The sequence below is a fragment of the Mustelus asterias genome, chromosome 13 (assembly GCF_964213995.1).
Source record: "Mustelus asterias chromosome 13, sMusAst1.hap1.1, whole genome shotgun sequence".
Classification (NCBI taxonomy): domain Eukaryota; kingdom Metazoa; phylum Chordata; class Chondrichthyes; order Carcharhiniformes; family Triakidae; genus Mustelus; species Mustelus asterias.
In genome coordinates this window covers 59,730,182-59,752,061 of record NC_135813.1, presented here as the reverse complement: position 1 = coordinate 59,752,061, position 21,880 = coordinate 59,730,182, and the positions used below count along the sequence as shown (strand labels likewise).

General features: G+C 39.6%; 1 protein-coding gene across 2 annotated transcripts in view; it reads left to right on the top strand.

The window, feature by feature from the left end:
• The window catches only part of ppil2 (peptidylprolyl isomerase (cyclophilin)-like 2), a 350,538-nt gene that overhangs the window by 143,445 nt on the left and 185,213 nt on the right, over positions 1 to 21,880 (top strand). For both annotated transcript variants that reach the window (XM_078226847.1, XM_078226848.1), the window contains exons 10-11: positions 1,396 to 1,556; positions 15,320 to 15,395. In XM_078226847.1, coding sequence (XP_078082973.1) covers positions 1,396 to 1,556; positions 15,320 to 15,395 — 237 coding nt within the window. The remainder of the gene's footprint in view (positions 1 to 1,395; positions 1,557 to 15,319; positions 15,396 to 21,880) is intronic.

Sequence of the window (21,880 nt, the reverse complement as noted above, 5' to 3'; positions counted from 1 at the left end):
ATTTTAACTGCAAAATTCCAGAATAAGGACACAGTTTAATATGTTCTGAAAATATGCAACCACATAGCAGGGGAAAGCTAAAACAGTGTGTCAGCCTGTGTAACCAGAGACTGAAATTTACTAGTCTGTTGAATCTAATGGTCCAAAATCATAGAATCCCTACAGTGCAGAAGGAGACTATTCAGCCCATTGTGTCTGCACCGACTCTTACCCAGGTCCTATCCCTGTAACCCCACATATTTTACCTCCCTAATCCCTCTCACTTCTATAGATCTTGGGACACTAAGGGACAATTTAGCATGGCCAATCCACCTAACCTTCACACCTTTGGATCCTGGGAGGAAACTCGAGCATCCAGAGAAAATCCACGCAGACACAGGGAGAATGTGCAAACTCCACACAGGCAGTGACCCAAGGCTGGATTTGAACTCAGGTCCCTGGCACCGTGAGGTAGCAGTGTTAATCACTGTGCCACCATGACTAAGATTTTTGAGTGAGCCTGAAGTAGTCATTATCACTAAAGGTGGTTGATTTTCAGCACACAAGCCTGCATAGGACCCTTCTGGAATTTCTTGCTGTATTGTGTTGATTAGGCCCGAACATAGAGCTGGTTTCGGCAACAATCTCATACCACCTCGCAGCTGACTGGAAAGGAGGGCTACTTTGTGCTTCTCTATGTTAATCAAGTAAAGGTGGAATTAATGAAAATAACCTGAATGCTATTTTTACTTTTACTATTGCACTTCATTCTTTGAATGTTTGTAGGCAGACTGAGAGATCTATAGGAATTGTACTTTAGTGTTAATTTTGATCATGTTGAATGATTTCCCCTGATTTTTATGTGCAAGTGCGCTTATCCATGCAAAACAGAAAGGTTCAAGGTTTAGTCTCAGTTCTGAGGTGAATTAATTATCTCAGCTATACAGCCAAAGAATGATGGGAATGTGTTTTAGCATTTCTGAGTTAGAAGTGGGAAACATCAGGCAGCAATCTTGATTCCGACGATGTGATAGTGATCAAGATCGAGTTAGCCATTGGCAGTTTCAGTTCAATCTCCTGTGAGAAGAATGGTGAATTTGTCCGGGTGCTGGAGAACAACCACCATCTATGGACGGATACACAAATTGGACGGAACTAAAGGAAAATGAGGCATTCTCAGGTTTCCAGGCCCACAGTGTGTGGAGGAAGCATTTTGCTCAAAGAATAAAGACCCAATAAGACGAAAAGGGCAACAAATTGGTTAAATCTGAAGTTCAGGTGACCTCATTCCACACACACCAGCCCACCCTCCCACCCTCCCTCCCCCTCTCCCCCCTCCCCGTTTTTCTGTGCACTGCACAAGAATGATGCTTGTTTCCTTAAAGATTTCTCACATTATACCTGGCTGTTTTCTAGATGAGGAGAAAGCAAAATCAGACCCATCGTACTATCTCAAAACCACCAGCCTGGAACTGAGGGAGACCTTGAGTGAACTGTACAGAGACTATAAGGGCAGTGAAATACTGGCAACTACCATGAAAGAACCAGAAAAGAAAAAAGTGGATAAAATAAATGCGGTGAGTTCAATACCCACGAATACATTAAGGTTTTACATATTTTTGCCAATGAAAGAGCAAACAGTTTCCAGCTTTTTGTAGACTGAGGAGAAAGTCAATGGATTGCTGTTGAGGGAGAACTTGAATTGACAAGTGTAGTTAATGTTTTAATGATTTAGTCTAATTAAATAGAAAGTAATGGATCCCTGAATGTCATTTACTTGAAGGTTTCAGGTAACTTCCAGTTTAAGTATGTAAAATGAATGGTTGCTCAAAAGTGCTTAGATAATCAACTTAAAGGATTCACATCAAATAAACTGAAAGAAAAGCTCTGTGTTTCAATATTTAGATACTGCTTTAAAATTATTATATACTGTAAGGTTTTTGATGTCAAAGCTGTTATATTAAGGCAGGTTGTTGCCAGATGTTTTGATCTTTCAAATAATCAGTTCATTTAATCATTGATTATAGTGATAATCTCAAAAGTCTTTTTAACTTGGTGCATGTTGGGAGATCCTTTGCCACCAGCATGTGATATAGGTTATTAAATTGACAAAGGTAAAACTTCAGCAATTAAAAGTCTGAAATAAAATCAAATAATGTTGGGAATGTACAGCATCTGCAATATAAAAGAAAGTTCTGACCAAGTTGTACAAAAGTTGAAATCTTCTGTTTCTGCAACTGCTGACAGATGTGTTCATAGAATCGCTGCAGTACAGAAGGAGGTCATTTGGCCGATCAATTCTGCACTGACTCTCCGAGCATCTTACCCAGACCCTATTCCCATAACCCCACATCTATCCCTTGCTAATTTTCCTAACCTGCTCATCTTTGGACTGTGGGAGGAAACCAGAGCACCCGGAAGAACCCACACACGGGGAGAATGTGCAGACTCCGCATGGACAGTCACCCTCACCCAAGGCCAGAATTGAACCCAGGCCCCTGGCGCTGTGAGGCAGCAGTGTTAACCACTGTGCCTCCCACTTTTTAAAACATTCCTCATCTCCCCTCTGATACTATCATTGAATCATAGATCATTTCCTTTTACTATATTTTATTAAAATACCCAATTCCAGCCACCGCAAGATATTCCAGACTGTCTTTGTGATTGATTACTCAAAGTGCCAACTGCACCGTCTGCAACTAAACAGAGAATCTTGTATAGGTAGCAGTGGAATGCAGAAGGTATGTGAATTTCTTGCCACTTCTCTGGTATTGAGTTTCATCAAGAATTAATGTATTTATTGTATGTGTGTTGAATGCAGAAGCAGTCACATGATTCATTTTACTTTCCAATCCAATAATTCAATCCCCTTGATAAGCCCATTGTTGATGTGGCATCAACACTATTGTGCTGTGTGTCTGCTGCATAATGTGAAAATTGAGAAACATAGCATAAAATAAAACCATATATGACTTGGGTAGCTTTTCCAATCAGTATTTGTGTTTGAGATGCATAAATCATGAGATAGAAAGCTGATCATCTCTCACCATTCGTGAGTACTAGGAGTACATATGGTCCATTTACAATGTGTAATGTGGTCACTTTAAGCTGTACTTCAGGCATAATGGTTATTGGCAAAGAGATTAAGAGCAATTGAAATAGATCTTTGGGAATTGCTGAATAGTTGGGGACACAGATGAGGAATCTGGTGTTAGTGCTTGCTGCTTCATCCCTTTGTTAATGCATTGTAGATTAGTTGTGATAAATACAGACTGCTGACAAGGACTGATTTCGTACTCCCTTTTGATCCTGCTCCAAAATGTAGTCATTGAAATTTATCCATATTAATTTCTAAGTGCAGTTCCTTCATCTGTCTACTTAAGTTGTTCAGATCATCATGAACACCATAAATCTTCCCTATTCAGTTCACCTGGCAGTGCTGGATTGGTATCGTCAGATTTAGTATACCAGAAGTACCCTTCCCCAAACTCTTCTAAAATAGTGGGACAAAAATAGTCCTGTGGAGATCTACTGCTCACAACCTAAAGTTATGATTCCAATGATCATTAATATTTATTTTCTGCTGTCAGACCAATTTTCAGTCCAGCAAGAGTTAGGCTCCTCCGACGTGATAAAAAACCCAACACTGTATGTTCAAAACTCTATTCTTTTATTGCTATTTTTTAACGGATTTTCTGCTGAACCAAAAATGTTAGTTGCTACAATGCACCTGACCGCTGGGTTGGCCTTTTGTTCTGGGAGCTACCGCCAGGAGTTAAAAGAACAAAATAATTCTTCACTCAGCCTGTGGATCTCACACTTCATTGTACAGACCCCTTGTAATGGATGAAAGCCGAGGAAGTGCAGATGAACTGGCTCCCCCAACCGGAACAATCGCAATAGAGAGAGATCGAAACTCATTGCGCAGTAAGAGATGCTCCTAACCACCTGTCTCTATCCAAAGGAGGATCAATGAAATTCTGGATAGAAGCACAGAAGCTGACTTGTTAAGCTGCAATTAAACATTATTGGGCCATAGAAACTAGAAGCAGGAGTAGGCCATTCGGCCCTTTGAGCTTGCTCCACCATTCATTTTGATTATGGCTGATCATCGAATTCAATATCCTGACCACGCCCCCCCCACCCCCAATATCCCTTGATCCCTTTAGCTCCAAGAGCTATACCATGTTGCATGATCCTTGCCTCTGGCCTTCTGGACATTTTTAACATTACATCTTTAGCCTCACAAACTGTATGCTGTGGTAAGCAAATAAGTACCATTTGCCTGTCTTCTGTCTGTAATGCAAGCAAAGTTGCCATCATACCATTTGTCCTTATCACCTTGAAAAGCCTCATGCACAAAACTTCAGCAAAAACCTACAAAAATCCAAGTTGATGCTATCTACTCAATACCTGTGATCATCAAATGCATTTACGTCTTTAAAGAGTTTCAACAGATTAATACACTGAGACTTATTGTTTCCAAAGCCACATCACAAGCAATTTTGGATGCTGTGTTATGTAGTGAACATTGATTGCAACCAGTAAAGTGCACTCAAGCATTTTCTGCATTGGCAATGTCGATCGACTGGTCTATAATTCTTTGATTTGTATCTAACAGTTGTTTTGAATAATTGGATTACATTAGTTAGTTTTCAAGTATAGCTCTGGTATTTATGGAGTTTCATGAAAACATTTACGTAGTCCCCTGCCTTTAATTTGATTCTATAAATGATCAGATAGATGCTACCCCAGGAGCTGTTTGGCTTAATAGCTGGTACAGACAGACTCCCTATTTTCTGCTTGAGCTGGTCATCATTTAAATGAATAAAGATGCTTCAGAAGCTGTTTCATATTCTCGAGCAACTGCAGATCTTCACATTGCTGGTTTAATAAATGTACTAAACTAGATCATTACAGTATTCCAAGCAATTCAATGTGCTGTTGCATCAGAGATTGTTATTAAAAAATGCATTTGCTGATTAACCACAAGTTTATTGCTTTTTCTATCATTGGACCTGATGGTTTTCACGAATGTAGCTTGACAAGTTCCTGCAATTTTCTGATGACCTCCATTTCTGTTGTAAGGTAATATTACCATAGTCCCAGCTGAGCATAGCCTGTCAGGATGAGCCAGGCTAGCAAAGCTACACAACTGGCTCACCACCACCTTAAGGGCAATTAAAGATGAGCCATAATCCTTGCCAGGGACTTCCATGTACCATCTACAAATAAAAATGCAATTCCTAATTGCCTAATTCATGAATTTTGATGAACTGTAGGTAATTTTATTGCTAGCTTTGAAATGGTTTAAGTTTTGGGTTGACACGGATAGTCAATAAAAGCTTACGAAGTGAGCATTGACAGCATTGTGCCAACCAATGAACTGGAGGTGGGTGGGATTTATGGCCAGACTTAGAGGTTTACGCGGCAAACAGGATCAATTTAAACAGAGTCTCTATAAGTTGCAGCAAATCAAACTTGAGACTGAAACTATAGCAAAAGCTCTACAAAAGCAAGATTATTTCTCTGCAGTCAGTGCCCGATGAGGACATCGTACAAATTATGTCTGTAAAACCAATTCCTGTCACTATATAGCAGTGCAGTCTTGAGGCCCAGTGTTGGCAGAATTATCCAATCATCTCCATTCTGGCCTGGACTTGTGGTGCCAATATATGCAACCTTCAATTTTACACATTACTGTTGGCATTAAAATACCAGTATTTCAAACTGTTTTAGTGCAGTGGTTTACTTCATTCTGTCGAATATATTTTTCAGTTGTTGCATGTAAGGGATTTATTTAGCAGAGAGTCAAGTGCATTTTCTAAGTGTCTATAAATAATACAAATTCTGGTTAGCAATCTGAAACAATCAATGTCTTTTACATTGATATTGCTGGGATAGTCCTTGAAGTGTATCCACTCATTCAACTCAGTCAAACATTTACCATCATTATTGTTCTAGCTCTGTGTCCCACTAGATTATGCACCTTTTTCTGATAGCCGGTAGAACTATATTTGAATCTGGCAGAAGCTTGGGTTCACATGTTCAGAAATTGTTCAAATCAAAAAGATGAATGCAAATTTAGACCTCCTACAAAGTTTATCTTACACCGTGGTGACCACAATTGCCAGTATTTTGATTAGTGTACTACTGTCCCCCTATTATTTGATCCTGTCTTCAATTTCCCGTTTTCACAAACTGGTCCTTTTGGACTTACCTTTCTGTTCAAAACAATTTGAAATCTTACATTTTTATTACATCTCAAACAGTGTGTATAGCTTTGATTAGTTAATCCAAAGATGGACACTGTATGTTCCCAGTAGGCTAATGGTTGGTTTAAAGATAATTTTGGATGCCAGGCATATGTGAACATAGGAAATAGGAGTAAGGAGATTTGGCTCCTCGCGTTATTTAATAATCATAGAATCCTACAGTGCAGAAGGAGGCCGTTCAGCCCATCGAGTCTGCACCGACCACAATCCCACCCAAGCCCTATCCCCATAACCCCATGCATTTATCCTAGCTAGTCCCCTGACCTAAGGGGCAATTTAGTATGGCCAATCCACCTAACCCACACATCTTTGGACTGTGGGAGGAAACTGGAGCACCCGGAGGAAACCCACGCAGACACAGGGAGAATGTGCAAACTCCACACAGACAGTGACCCAAGCCAGGAATCTAACCCAGGTCCCCCGCATTGTGAGGCAGCAGTGCTAACCACTCTGCCACCGTGCCGATTCTAGAAATGTCAGGAGTGGGATTTGAACCCACGCTCCTAGAAAGGGACCAGAATTCACCAGGCTTAACACAAGGCAAGGAATCACACCTCCTTGAATCTGGCACCTTAGACCACTTTGCCATCCTGACAACAATGATATCATAGCTGTTCCGATTATGGCTTAACTCCACATTCCTGCCTGCACCTCTTAATCCTTGTAGGTCAACAATCGGTCTAACTCAGCCTTGAATTTATTCAGTGATCGAGCTTTCATTGCTCTCTGTGATGGGGAATTCCAATGATTAACAAATGTCAGAGAATAGATTCCTCCTCATCTCATTTTGAAATTGTGCCTCCAAGTTCTAAATTCCTCCACGACGGGAAACATCCTCTCAGCATCTACCCTGTTGAGCCCCCTCAGAATCTCCCAAGATTCAGTAAGATTATATATCATTATAGTAAATTCCAAAAGTGTAGACCCAACTTGCTCAATCTTCCCCCATAAGACAGCCCTTTCATCTTAGGAATCAACCTATTGAACCTTATCTGAACTGCCTCCAGTGCAAGTAAATTCCTCCTTCAGTAAGGAGACCAAAACTGTATGCAGTACTCTAGGAACAGTCTCACAAATGCCCTTTATAGTTCTAAGCAAGACTTCTCTACTTTTATACTCATCCTCTTTGTACTAAAAGCCAGCATTCTATTTGCCTTTCTAATTATTTGCTGTACCTGCATACTGACATTGTGATTCATACACGTGGATAACAAGATCCCTCTGTACCACAGCAGTCTCTACATTTGGATCGTTTCTCCTTTTCAATTCTCCCCACCAAAGTGAACAACTTCACATTTTCCCATATTATACTCCATCTGTTATTTTTTTGCCCATTCACTGAAATTATATCCCTTTCTCTCGATCTTGCTCGCAATTTGCTTTCCCACCTATATCTGTATTATCAGCAACTGTGGCTAAAATACAGTTAGTCCCTTCATTCGAGTAATTCATCTAGATCATTAATAGTTGAGGCTGCAGTACTGATCTCTGTGGGACCCCACTAGTCACAGTTTGCCAACCTGAAAATGACTCGTTACGCTATTTTCCGGTTAGCCAATCCTCTATCTATGCTAATTTTCCTCTATCTAATTTATCCCTAAAATCATGAGCTTTTATTGATTGACTTTTGGGAATCCAGATACTCTACATTTACTGGTTCCTCTTTATTCACCCTAAATGGTAACTATAAAATAAAGCTGTAATTTTAAAAATAATAAAATTACAGCATAGAGGGAGGCACATCATATCTGCACCAGTGCTGCTACATTGATTGGATCCTTGCTTACTCTCTGCAGTCATTGTTTCTTTTAGTTAGTTAATTCCTGGTAAGTGATGAATTCACATTGTTTTGTCTGTTTAAATTTTTTACCTGTAGTGTTTGTCATTGGTCTTTTTTTTCTCTCATTTTATGGGCCTCTTCTGTGTCTTGTCACCCTCCTCCATTCACTTATAGATTATTATATATCTCCACATTAATTCATTGATCTTTTCTGTTACCCTGTTTGCAGGGTATTTAATACATTAAATCCTTTCTCTGATTGGTATGATTGCTTATTTTCTCTACATACCATTTTACTTGCTAGTGCAGAAATTGTCCTTTTCCTCTGCTGTTTGCTCTATGTCACTGGGCCATCGCTGCTCCTACATTTTTATTATAAGTATCATTGCTTTGATAAAACGATGTTATGCAATTATGTCATATTTCATTTTTTTTGTTCATTTTACTGCAGAAATCTTTGGCAAAAGATTTTTATTAACTGTAAATAGTGAGCAATTTGTTAGCCTCTCATCAATTGATAAATGTCTCACCTCAGTTATATTGAAATGTCTCTCTTCTGGCTACAAATAAGATAATAAAAGGTGGAGATACATGCAGGCAGACAGCCAGCTAGGTCTGTTTATCCCAGTGCCATACTCCAGCGCTCTCCCCATCCCCTTGACACCTTTAGATTCTAGAAATCTGTCTATTTCTTTCTTAAATATATTCAATGATTTGAGCTTTCTGTGGTAGAACATTCCATTGGTTCACCATCCTCTGAATGGAGAAATTTCTCATCTCATTCCTAAATAGTCTAAAATGTATTCTGAGACTGTGACTCCTTGTTCTGCACCGTCCAGCCAGAGAAAACAATATCCTTGCACCCAGTCTTTCCAGTCCTGTCATAATTTTATACTCTTCAATTAGATCCACTCTCATTCTTCTAAACTCAGTGAATACAGGCCCAATCAATCCAATCACTCCTCATACAACAATCCTGCCAACCCAGAAATCAGTCAGGTGAACCTTTGCTGCGCTCCCTCGATGAAAAGTATATAATTTCTTAGATATAAGAAATACTCCAGGTGTGGCCCTGTATAGCTGCAGCACGACAACCTTTCTCCTGTACTCAAGTCCTCTTGCAATGAAGGTCAACATACCATTTGCCTTCCTAACTGCTTGCTGTGCCTGCATGCTTTTTGCTTTCAGTGACTGGTGTACTAGGCCACCCAGGTCCTTTTGTATGTTAATATTTCCCAATTTATCGCCATTTAAGTAATACTCTGCCATTTTGTTTCTCTGTCCAAAGTGGATAACTTCACATTTATCCACCTTGTACTGCATCTGCCAATGAATAGAGGTTAACTGTTCTGATACAGGCATCCTTGTTTGTTTTGCATCACATATCAAATAATGTAAATTCACAAGTTTTTGTTTACTGTAAAGCAAATATCAAACATTTAAAAGAGCCAACTACTTTCTTGTGTTATATCCCAGTTACAATTCACCATGAAAGCCTAGTCCTGGCATAGGAATGAGTCTTTCACTTAGTGAGAGTAAATATCATGGTCCAATTATTCCCCGTCCTCAAATCTGACCTCATCTGAAGACTGCACTAGGTCTTAACTCTTTGTGCCATGATCCCAGCGATGGAGAGAAAAAATGGGGGGGGTGTGACAATTCAGAGGCAGCTTAAGAAATACTTGTGACATCTGCCACACTACGCAACAAGGACTAGAAACATACTAAAACATCTTGCATCTGGATATATGCCTTGCTCGCATTTTTAAGAACATTTCCAATATAAATTTATTATACTGTAGTTACACGCTGGTCCAAGTGAAAGGTCTGTAGTGTGCCTGCTTTGCATTATCCAGTTCCTCAGTCTGTTCCTATGCTCCAGCTAGTTCTAGCTTTCTGTTTTGTAAATTGCTGTAAGTTTTGCTATTTAATTTAAAATAATATTAAATCGAAATATTACTTATAAAAGACTTGAATGTTTGACTTCAAAATAAGGGTTGAGTTACTTCATTTGCCCAGTTCTTTGCTGATTTCTAACCCCATTTCACTTGAAGATTATACTTGGTCTTGACTCACAATGTTTAATACTGTGGAATAATTATGATGTTTGATGGATATTGGTTTTAAGTTTCAAGTTTTTATCAAGGTTAATGATGGGGGAAAAAAATAACTCCTACTATGGAGGAATATTTAAGGCATCAAAGCTGTCTGGTCATTTCTGGGCTTAGTTGATTTGATGGAGCCAAAACAGAAGATAGAGTCATACAGCACAGAAGAGGCCCTTCAGCCCTTGAGTGGAACAGCAGCTTTTAAAACTTCATATCCACACAGCCTCTCACCTCCAACAATCAGCTCATCTTGCAAGTATGAGAAAAGTGAATGTGGTTTAGGCAAACGGTGTGCATCAACTATGAATTCAGTAAAATTACCTCACTCCTATAGCACAGAGTCTTGTGGGAAAGTGGCAGTTCATAGAAATCATAGAAAACCTACAGTACAGAAAGAGGCCATTCAGCCCATCGAGTCTGCACCGACCACAATCCCACCCAGACCCTACTCCCATATCCCTACACATTTACCCACTAATCCCTCTAACCTATGCATCTCAGGACACTAAGGGCAATTATTAGCATGGCCAATCAACCTAACCCGCACCTCTTTGGACTTCAAGTTCTGGCCTTCAAGTTTGGACTTCAAGTTCTGATGCCAGTTCTGGCATCATATTGTCTGAGATCTCTGAATCAACCCATCTCTCTACTGTGAGTAGATCTTAATGTCACTCCCAATTCCATGGTGGGTGTCGTAATTTAGGTCAGAAACTCCAATCAAAATTTTAAAAACCTATCAAAATTACTCTGCTTGATCCTTTCAAATTCTATGTATGTTTGACCTGGTTCTTTCCTTAGATTTCTAAACCATTGTCTGTAGGCTTCTGCCACTAGTTCATATTCACCTAAGATAAATTTTTTCACTTCATAATTTCCAGATCCCTCCTCTGATAGTGATGCAAACACCTCACTAGCTCGACCTACCAACTTTGTTTGGTCATTTCATTTGCTTAGCCACTTTCTCTTGCTTAGCCACTTTCTCAAATGAAATGAAAAAGGCTTCTACATCCTTCTCATCAAACCGTTGCAATGCTCGGACATATTTAAATAGATCCCCACCAAGCCTTTGATGATGATGCTGTTGCTCTTTCTTTCTGTCCTCATCACTGCTCGCAATCTGTACTTTCCCTTTACCTCTGTCAATTTAGACTGGTGTTCAGCTTTTATTGCCAGTTTCTGAAGTTCAAATTCTATCTCTCTTTCTTTTTCTTCTGCCAGGGCTATCCTTTCTTCTTCTTTTTGTTCTACTCAGACTATCCTCTCCCTTTCTTTTTCCCTTGCCTGCAATTCAAACTGTTCCATTTGTTGTGCTTTTTGTAATTCAAACTGTTTCAATTCTTTTGCTTTTTCTGCTGCAATTGCATCCCTTTCTTTGGCTTTTGCTGCTCTCTCTTTTATTTCGAATTCAAGCTGCTTTAATTCTTTTTCATGTTCAAGCTGTTTCATTTATAATTGAATTCTAGCCATTTCATAGAAACATAGAAACCCTACAGTGCAGAAGGAGGCCATTCGGCCCATCGAGTCTGCACCGACCACAATCCCACCCAGGCCCTATGCCCATATCCCTACATATTTACCCGCTAATCCCTCTAACCTACGCATCTCAGGACACTAAGGGGCAATTTTTAGCACGGCCAATCAACCTAACCCGCACATCTTTGGACTGTGGGAGGAAACCAGAGCACCCGGAGAAAACCCACGCAGACACGAGGAGAATGTGCAAACTCCACACAGACAGTGACCTAAGCCAGGAATCGAACCCAGGTCCCTGGAGCTGTGAAGCAGCAGTGCTAACCACTGTGCTACCATGCCGCCCTTGTTCTGACCATGCTTCTGGCAATTTTAAATGCTGAGCTATCGTCACAATTATCTCCCCCTTCGCACCGTCAAGTAATGTCAACTGCAACGTTTTTACCAATTCCAAAAGCTTTGTTTTAGTCACCTTTTGTAAACCCCCTGTGTGACTTCTTCCACTCCCAGGAACCTTTAGCCCCTGAAAGAGCCATTATTCCACAAAGCACTCCCTATTTAAACTTGAATACAAACCTGAAAAGAAAACACAAATATGCTCACTACTCACTGTCTTTGAGTCCAATATTCCCAAATCAATCAAGAAATATAGATTTCGTCCTGCAAAAGAGCCCCCAGTTGTTATAATTCAGGTCAGAAACTCCAAAGTGTTTTATGAAGTCCACCTGGATCATACGTTTTGCACTTCGAATTTGGATAGGATGAGCATGAGGTGCTTCACTTCAGGTATGATTCAACTGACCCACTAAGGAGCTTTTATCAAACAAAGCTTATTTAAGAATACAGTTAACATGTATAGAAAGAAAATTAGCAATAACTTTTACCAATTGCAAATAAAAGAAATCATGATATTGTATAATCCTTAATAAGACCATAAGACACAACAGCTTCCCAAAGCATCAGGGAGAAAGAGAGACTTTAGGCAAACCAACCACCATCAACAGATTTTGTTCACTCCAAGAAGGCAAAAAGCCTCGCTTCCGGCTAAGAGCAGAATTTCCAGAACCAGGGAGAGAGAGAGAAACACTTCTTTTCAGTCTGATGTTCATCTCTTTCTAAACTAAAACGGGAAGTAAGTCCTTGAATTCTTCTGGAGAGGAACCACCTGACTTTGACTTGTCAATCAATCTTCCCCATCACAACGCAGGGTCATAAAAGATTCCAGAAATATCTGAAGCCCACAGTAAAAATAAACAAAACCCCATTTAAACCATTGAAGCAGCAATAAAAGGACTTCTAACCAGACAACTCGGCAACAATGAAACCAAAAGGCCTGCCTACAACTGCAGGGAACATAGTTTAAAAGAAACACTTCTTAAAGGTACACTAATGTCACAAGGGTTCCACTGCAAAGTAAGTGGGTGAAATTTGACACTGCCCTGCCCACAGTGGTATTGGTGAATATGTGTAATATGACCTGCAAATTCAATCAACCTCAAATCCTGAACTGATGTTATGTTCTGAAAAAACACAAAGGAAATAATTTATTCTCTACTATCGCAGTATAAAAATGATTGAGTCCGTTCCAATGTAGTAGGTGTTTATCCCAGCATAATCTATCAGCATGGTATCCCCAAACTACTGCTTTGTCCTGCTGCTGACGATTCTGTGTGACTGTTTTAGTTACTGGGAAGCAAGCCAAGAAAGCAGCAAGGGAGAATATTCAAAGTAATTGGCTTTTCAAAAAGCATTCGTCAATGTACCACACAGGAGATTATTGCACAAAATTAGAGTTCATGGGACTGGGGTAATATACTGTGTTTGAGGTTTAGTGAATGGACAGAAAACAAATAGTAGGAATGAACAAATTGTCGACTGAGCTGGCTGTAACTAACTTGTGGGGTATCACATGGGTCAGCGCTAGGGCCTCAGTGATATGCAATCAATATCAGTGACTTCAAGGAGGGAGAGGGTGTAATATATCCAAGTTTGCTGATGATACAAAGCTAAATGGGCAAGTCAGCTATGAGGAGCATGCAAAAGTGGTTATGAACATAGTAGATGAAAAATAATGAGAAGTGTGAAGTTCTTCACTTTGTTCGGAAAAGGAGAAAAGCTGAATATTTTTTAAATGGAAAAGATGTGGAAATGTTGATATTCAGAGGGACTTGTATGTTATACATAAATCACAGAGCTAACATGCATGTACAGGAAGCAATTAAGAAGGCAACAATATAGTCTTTATTACAAAGGAATTGGAGTACAAGAGAAAAGACGTCTCACTGCAATTATTTAGAAATTGAGTGAGATTGCATCTGGAGTACTATTTACATTTTTGGTCTCCTTATCTAAGGAAGAATATACTCACCAAAGCGGATGTATAACAAAGGTTCAGCAATATTCTCTTCACAGTCCACACTTGTTTTTCGGGCAGCCCACTCACCGACCTTCCCACTTGTCACTTCCCTCTCTGACCCACGCTCTTGCTACCGCTCTCCTGAACCCTTGCTCACAGTGGGAGTTCACGAGAAGGAAGCAGCAAGCAAAAGGGAGGGTTTACGCACGAGAGGTAGGCAGCAAGCAGGAGGGTCAGGGAGGAAAGCAGCAAAAGAGAGGGGCAGCAAGTGGGAAAAGCAGCGAGCAGAAAGCAAGTAGAAAGAGTTAGTAAGAGGATTTTTGGGCCGTTAGTTTCAAGGCAGCCACTAGCTTTTTAATCTTAAAAATTACAGGTCAAAAATGTAACCCACTATTTTTACATGGTTTCTTGTGGAAAAGTGGTTTTTATATAGTACATTTTCACTTAGCACGCCATTTTTTAAGAACACATTAGGGGTGCTAAACACGGGATAGCTGTAAAAGCAATTAAGTAGAAAATACAAGTAGCTAATATCAATATTATAAAAATTATCAATCTTTGGTGAAAGTTAAATGAACTGCCATGAACAAGATCAGTCAGAAGAGTGTATGAGGAAAAATGAAGTTTTGCTACATGTATATGGAACCTTGGTTAGATGACAGTTGGTATACTGTGCACAGTCACTAATGTGTTCATTTTTTAATAATTGGTTTTATGTCTTTCATACCAGAAAAGCTTTTTGAAGAACTCCATCATAATGAATCTCCAAATATTTTTTCAATTCTACTTGCAGACAGATTTTAAAATGTTCCAAGATCCCAACTGGCCCTTGCTGTTTCTCTAATGAATACCACAGCATGAGACTAATTCTTGAGTTGAGAAGATTGTCCTCTTGGAGAGATTGAGTAGACTCATTCTGTATTTCTTTGAAACATATAAAATTCTTCTAAGGGTTTGACCGGGTAATGCTGGAAGTATGTCTGTTCTGGCTTGGGAGTCTAGAACTAGTCTCGCAAAAAGGGTGCAACCATTCATGACTGAGATGAGAAAATTCTTCACTCACGATGTTGTGAAACTTTGTGACTCACTAACCTGGAGAGCTATGGAGCTCTGTCATTGAGGATATTTAAGTCAGATGTCAGTAGATGTTTGAGTGTTACCAGAATTAAGGGATATGAGGTTTGGTGATAAGATGAAGTTGACGTAGAAGATCAACCATGAACTTTGATGGCACATCAGGGTTGAATGGCTCAACTCCTGCTCTTACAATCTTATGTTCCATCTTATATGCCAGAATCACATTTGGGAAAAAAAATTGAATTAATGGAATCATTGTTTCTCCTTCCCACAGGCACATTACTCTACAGGGAAAGTCTCTGCTTCTTTTACGTCTACGGCAATGATGCCAGAAACTACGCATGAATCAGGTAATTGGATTAGTTACACCAGTTACTCTAAATAATGGGTTCAAGTCTCTTTTAGTTATGGGTATCAGAGTTGGAAGCTACTTACCACTTTCTTTCCGCTTATCTAATTAAAAACAGATTTTTCTATTTAATTAGTGCACAGAGCTCTGTGCTCATGTGCACCTCTCCCTGCCATATCTGATGATTTAAATTGAGAATACACTAAGAAACATCATCCTTTCCGGCTCAGTAAATGACTGTTAGATTTTGATATTTATGTTGGGAAAGGATGAAAGAATAAGCAACAAGCTGGAACAATATTGCAAACATGGTGATTTTACATTTATTAACGTTACTTCTAACAGCATACAATTTGCAAAGATAAAAGAGAAAGGAGATAATCTCTCTCCCAGCCTTTTTTATCTTGTGAATCGCCCACAGCAAAACCGTTCAAAATCGAAGTTAATTCAATATAGTGTGGATATTGCTACAATAATAGTCTTTTGAAATCTTGACTCAGTCAATAGTAACATAGAAATTGGAAGAGGTCTTTCAAAAGCTATGTTCCACCATACAGTTAGATCATGGATAATTTGTGTCGTATTCCCATTTATCTATATTGGTTCCATATCCCTTAATAAATCTCCTAAAAAAACCTTATCAATCTGTGTTTTGAAATTTTCAATTGATTGAGTTACAGCAGTCTTTTCACTTTCTCTATTCAAACCCGTTAGAAACTTTATTTGGAATGCAGTTTTGTTGCAGATGTAATCTTTTGTATCAGATCTTTAACTGAGGATCGATCTGCTTGTTCTGAATGTTTAAAAAAAAATCACTTGGCAATGTTCAATAATGATGTCATAGCACTGTTATCCCCTCAACCAAGTACATTAAACCAAATTATCTACTCATTTACTTCCTGTTTGTGGAGCCTTACTAAGTACAAACCGTTTTGTTTGCTTACAACACTGACTGCATTTTAAAAGTAATCTATTTTGTTGAACCCGCACTTTGGGATGTCCCAAGAACATGAGATGATGCTTTTATAATTCAAATTATCTTTACTTCTCATTAGTAAGTGGCTTGCTAAAGCTTGTTATTCATGATATATATCAATGATTCAAACATAGAGGAGGCATGATTTAGATGTTTGCAGACAGAAATTGGTCATGTAGTTGATGGGAAGAAAGTTGTAGACTGAGAGAAGATGTCAGTGGACTGATCCAAAGAGCAGAAAAGTGTCAAATGGAATTTCATCCACAGAAGCGTGAAGTTATACATTTGGGGAGAGTAAACAAAGCAAGAGAATACACAATGAATGGTAGGTGTATGGAGAGACTAAGTGCATGTCCAAAGGTCCTGAAGTTTGCAAGACAGGTAGATAAGATAATTAAGAAGGGATACAGGATGTTTTCCTTCATTAGAGTAGAAGTGTAGTTATTTTAGAATTGGATCGATTGCCATTCAGGCCACAGCTAGAGGACTGTCTAAGGTTCATCACATTACAGGAGGATATGATTGCAGCAGAGAGGCGACAGAGGAAATGGGAGAGAATGTTGCTAGGACTGGAGAATTTTAGCTAAAAAGAAAAATTGGTTCGGCTGCAGTTTGTTTCTTTAGGGCAGAGAAGGCTGACGAGATTTAATTGAGGTGTGTAAGAATTATTAGAGGTCTATATAGAGTGGATAGGAGGGACCTATTTCCCTTAGAGAAATCATTAATGGGGGTTCATATATTTGAAAAAAATGGTGGAACATTTAGAGGAGAGTTTAGAATATTTTTCATCCAGTGGGTGGTGGGGGTCTGGAATTCACTGACTGAACGAGTGGTAGAGAAAGAAAACCTCACCACATTTAAAAAGCACTTGCATTTTCACCTGAAGTACTGTAACCTACAAGCGGCCAAGAGCTGGAAAGTGGGATTAAGCAGGATAAATGTTGGCACTGTGGCACAGTGGTTAGCACTGCTGCGCCACAGATCCGGGTTCGATTCACGGTTTGGGTCACTGTCTGTGCGGAGTCTGCACATTCTCCCCGTGTCTGTGTGGGTTTCCTCCAGGTGCTCCGGTTTCCTCCCACGGTCTGAAAGACGTGCTGGTTAGGTGCTTTGGCCATGCTAAATTCTCCCTCAGTGTACCCAAACAGGCGCCGGAGTGTGGCGACTAGGGGATTTTCACAGTAACTCCATTGCGGTGTTAATGTAAGCCTACTTGTGACACAAATAAATAAACTTAAAACTTAATATCTTTTGATGAGCACAGTCGCATGGTCCAGATGGTCATCCTTTGTGCTGTAAATTTCTATGATTCTATTAATCTGAAAGAAATAATAAAGAACATGGTTGACAATTTTTTAAAAATTCATTTTTGGGATGTGAGCGTAAAAGTTGGTTTTAAAGCTTTTGCTTTAAGCAGGACCAACTGTTTGTGAAAAAGAGGACAGCAGCCTTTTTGCAGGAATGTTGCTGGCTGGGCCAGAATTTATTGCCCATCCCTAACTGCTCTCCATTTAAGAGGGCAGTTAGGGGAATGCTGTAGGTCTGGAGTCACATGTAGGCCAGACCGGGTAAGGATGACAGACTTTCTTCCCTAAAGGACATTAGTGAACCAGATGAGTTTTTACAGCAATCGTCAATGGTTTCATGGTCATCATTGGACTTTGAATTCCAGATTTATTTTTATTGAATTCAAGTTTCACCATCTGCCATGGTGGGATTTGAACCTGGGTCCCCAGATCTTGCCCTGGATCTCTGGATTACTTGTCTAGTGACAATACCACTACGCCACTGCCTCCCCCAACATTGTAACTCAAAATAGAAGCAGACATAAGCATACTAACTATGGTGTTATGACTTGGAAGGGAGGAGTGTGCAGTTTGATTGGCTGCACTACTCCACAGGTCACAACTTTAATTTGAAAGTTTGATTCTGGCTCCAAAATGACCAATGATTTACTTTCACTACTGTTACCTACAATAAAAGAGACTTTAAACAGCTTTCTTCCAACAAGCAACAAATTTATTCGCTTATTATAAAACCAACTTGGTTGAATAGAAAGCCAAAGCTTATTAACACATGCAATAATAAAATAGAATGCCGGAGTTTGAGGGAAAAATAAAGATGATGGAGTCCCTGTAATGGTGTCCGAGTTATAGGGCTGGTCTCTCAGCACTAGTCTGGGAAACAATCCATGACTTTGCACTGCTTTTCAGGCAGACTTGAGGAACACTTGCAGTATTCAATTCCAGCACATAGAGCAACATGGGAGAAGCTGATATTCACTTGCAGCTATGGACAAACTTTGGACTGCAAAAAGACTGCTCTCTTCTTTTTCACAAACAGCTGATTCTTCTTAAAGCAAAAGCTTTAAAACCAGCTTTTAAACAGTGTTCCAGGCATGTTTTTTAAGAGACATAAATGCTAGCTGTCCAGAAACTTTTCCTTACCTATTTACTCTACCTGAATATAATTATTTTTTTGAAAATCACTCAAATGTATTAATGGTGACTGTGTCACTAAGGAGTAGGGCATGGGTGCTTGCATCTAATAATTCATGGCAGGTTCCTGTGCTTGCCATTAAAAGGGTGTACTCGGGTCAGGCTTGATTGCTTCTCAGACATATTTCTTAAGCAGGTCGCCCTAACCTTGTCCATATAGTTTACAGCTGTCTCCGGAAACCTCGGCAGATGCTCTGTGGAAACCTTTTGACTCAAGAATGATATGAAGGATTATGGGATAGGCGCAGGAGAGCTAAAGAATGGAGGCGAAACAAATTAAAAGGGAGCAAAAAGTCAGGATACATTTTGCTGATTATGTAGATGGAGAAATGATTTAATTGTAGGCCACTAGAACACAAAAGTCTAAATTATTTCCTGAGCATTTAGTCATAGGCACTGTAAATACCAAGAATATAACTGTCAAGCACAAAAATTAGTTAGGGCTTGGAGGTCCCTGAACTAAAAAGAAAAATTTCCTGGGCACTATTATTTTGTTATTATCCAATTATTTTAGTGAAGTTTGTCACTGTGATTAAACCAACTCCTCCATGTATATTTTGTAAAATTCTGCATGGGGTCCCATCCTCACCTCCTTTTGCAAAGAGTTGGCAGTGACATTTTGATTTTCTGTGCATTCCATTGATTTCGAAGGGCAATTCCAATGTACCACATGGTCTGGTGGGTTTGAAGGGATGTTTTGATTTATGATATGTTCCGGTGGGTTAGGGTGCTGTTCCGATTTTATAGTATGTACAGATCCTGTAAGCCTGAAAGTTTAAAGATAATTGGCAATGTATATAATTTTTGATGACTTGGAACCTTTGTTCCCTTTGAAGCTTTAACAGACTGCAGAGATTGTAAAGAATTATAACTATGTTTGATTTCCATCCATGCATTAAGTAAAACTCCACATTGAGCAGTTAAGCAAGCCCCCGCATGTTGCTGCTGTGCTTTCTCCTTTGCTGAGCTAATCAGATGCAGAAGCAGAACAAAATTATCTTTTTCCTTGAGTAGTGCAAGGCTACAGGATAGGCATTATTTCATGCTACTAGTTCTAAAAAGAAACTTCATTCTGAGCTGAGGGTTGAAAGGTGAGGAAACATTACCCTTTGGACATTAATCGTTAATGTAAAGCAACTTTGTAGAGCAGGCTCAAAAAGGTTCTCCCTTCTGTCCATACAAACCGCTCCCTACACCCACCACCATTTTCCCCCCATCCCACCGCATCCTCTCCTGCTCCTCCACCACATCCTCTCTCACTTGCTGCCAATCAGATTCATCAAAGAGGAGGATGTTGTTTGAAGTGGAACCTCACATCCTTGGTTGATACCGGGCCCAGCCTGTCAGTTTGTGCAGCCTGTGATGAATGAGAACCTCACTAAAGGCTCTACTTCAAAGACCCATTTTGATCCTTCAGTTAGATTTATATACTTGTGCTTCGCAGAACATATTTCAGCGTCAAGAAGTAAAAATTCAAATCTAATCCAAATGTAGCTCTGGATTATTTAACAAGTTATCTGTGTTGCAGAAAGTAGCAGACTCACCTTTTAGATTTATATTTGGAGGACAGGTCCCAGAACGTAGGAACAGTTGACCATTCAGCTTCTCAAGCCTACCACCCCATTTTATTAGATAATCGCTGCATTGTACCACAATTCTTCTTAACATCTTTGCTCCCTATTTCTTAATATTCTAACCAAAATTATATGATCTCAGTCCTGACAAATATCAATTGATCCAACATCAACATTTCTTTGTGGGAAGACAGTTCCAGATTTCCACTACCATTTATATGAAGACTGCTATCTGATTTCACTCCTATATGTCTGGACTCTAGTTTGATGATTACGCCCACTTGTTATGATTTCTCCCACTTGAGAAAACAGTTTATCTGGATCTCCCCTATCAAATCTTTTTTTGCCATTTTACACTCCTCGATTTCTAATTTTGTTCAAATCTTTGAGATGTTAAATTTGCATTTTTAGTTACTTTTAGTTATTTTAGTTTTTAGTTACAAATAATTGATTCTGGAAGGAGGCCATTCAGCCCATCGAGTCTGCACTGGCTCTCTGAAAGAGCATTCTACCTAGTCCCATTCCCCTACCGTATCCTCGTAACCTTCCACATTCTTTCTTTTCATATAGCAATCCATTCCCTTTTGAATACCTCCATCAAACCTGCCTCCACTACCCTCTCAGGAGGTTAATTCCAGACTTCAACTACCCTCTGGGTGAAAAGATTTACCCTCACATCACTTTTATTTCTTTTGCCAATTATTTTGAATCTGTGCCTATTTGTTCTTGATGTTCTTGAGTGGGAAATGTTTCTCATTATCTACCCTGTCCATACCCTTCAGGGTCCTTATTAGTTGTATCACATCTCCTCTCGAATGTATTTTCTCCAATGGAAACAATCCCACCCTCTCTAAAGTATCCTCATAATTACAGTTCTTATTCCCATGGAATCGTTATTGTGAATCCCCTCTGTAGGTTTAAAACTTGGTGGTGAAGTTAACAAAATATGTAAAAAAGCACCATAAATAAGTAACTAATTAAATTAAGTAATTGTTTAAAACACATTAAGGTGGCAGGACGGATGATGTGTCAGGGCTGTAGTTTTATGATCCAAGGCAAACATGTCTGTAATGAGTGTTTCTGGCTTGAGGAACTTCGGTTCAGAATCATTGAGCTGCAGACTCAGCGACACAATAGGGAGGAGGAAGGTTACCTGGATGCTTTCTAGTAGCAGGAAATCAAGCCTCTTAAGATGGGTCTTCTGATTTGATCAGTGGTCAGGGACAGGAGATATCCTGTGACTGCGAGTGAGGCAGGTAAGAGTCTCCCAGGGCAGGAATCCCTCTCTGCAATTGTCCAACAGGTTTGAGGTTCTTTCAGCTTGTTTGGATGAGAGTGGGGGCTGCGGGGTGGATGAGCTGACTGACCTCGGCATCGTGGTACTGGAAGCCATTCAAGTGGGGGAGAGTACATTAGAATCTAGTGGTAATAGGGGACG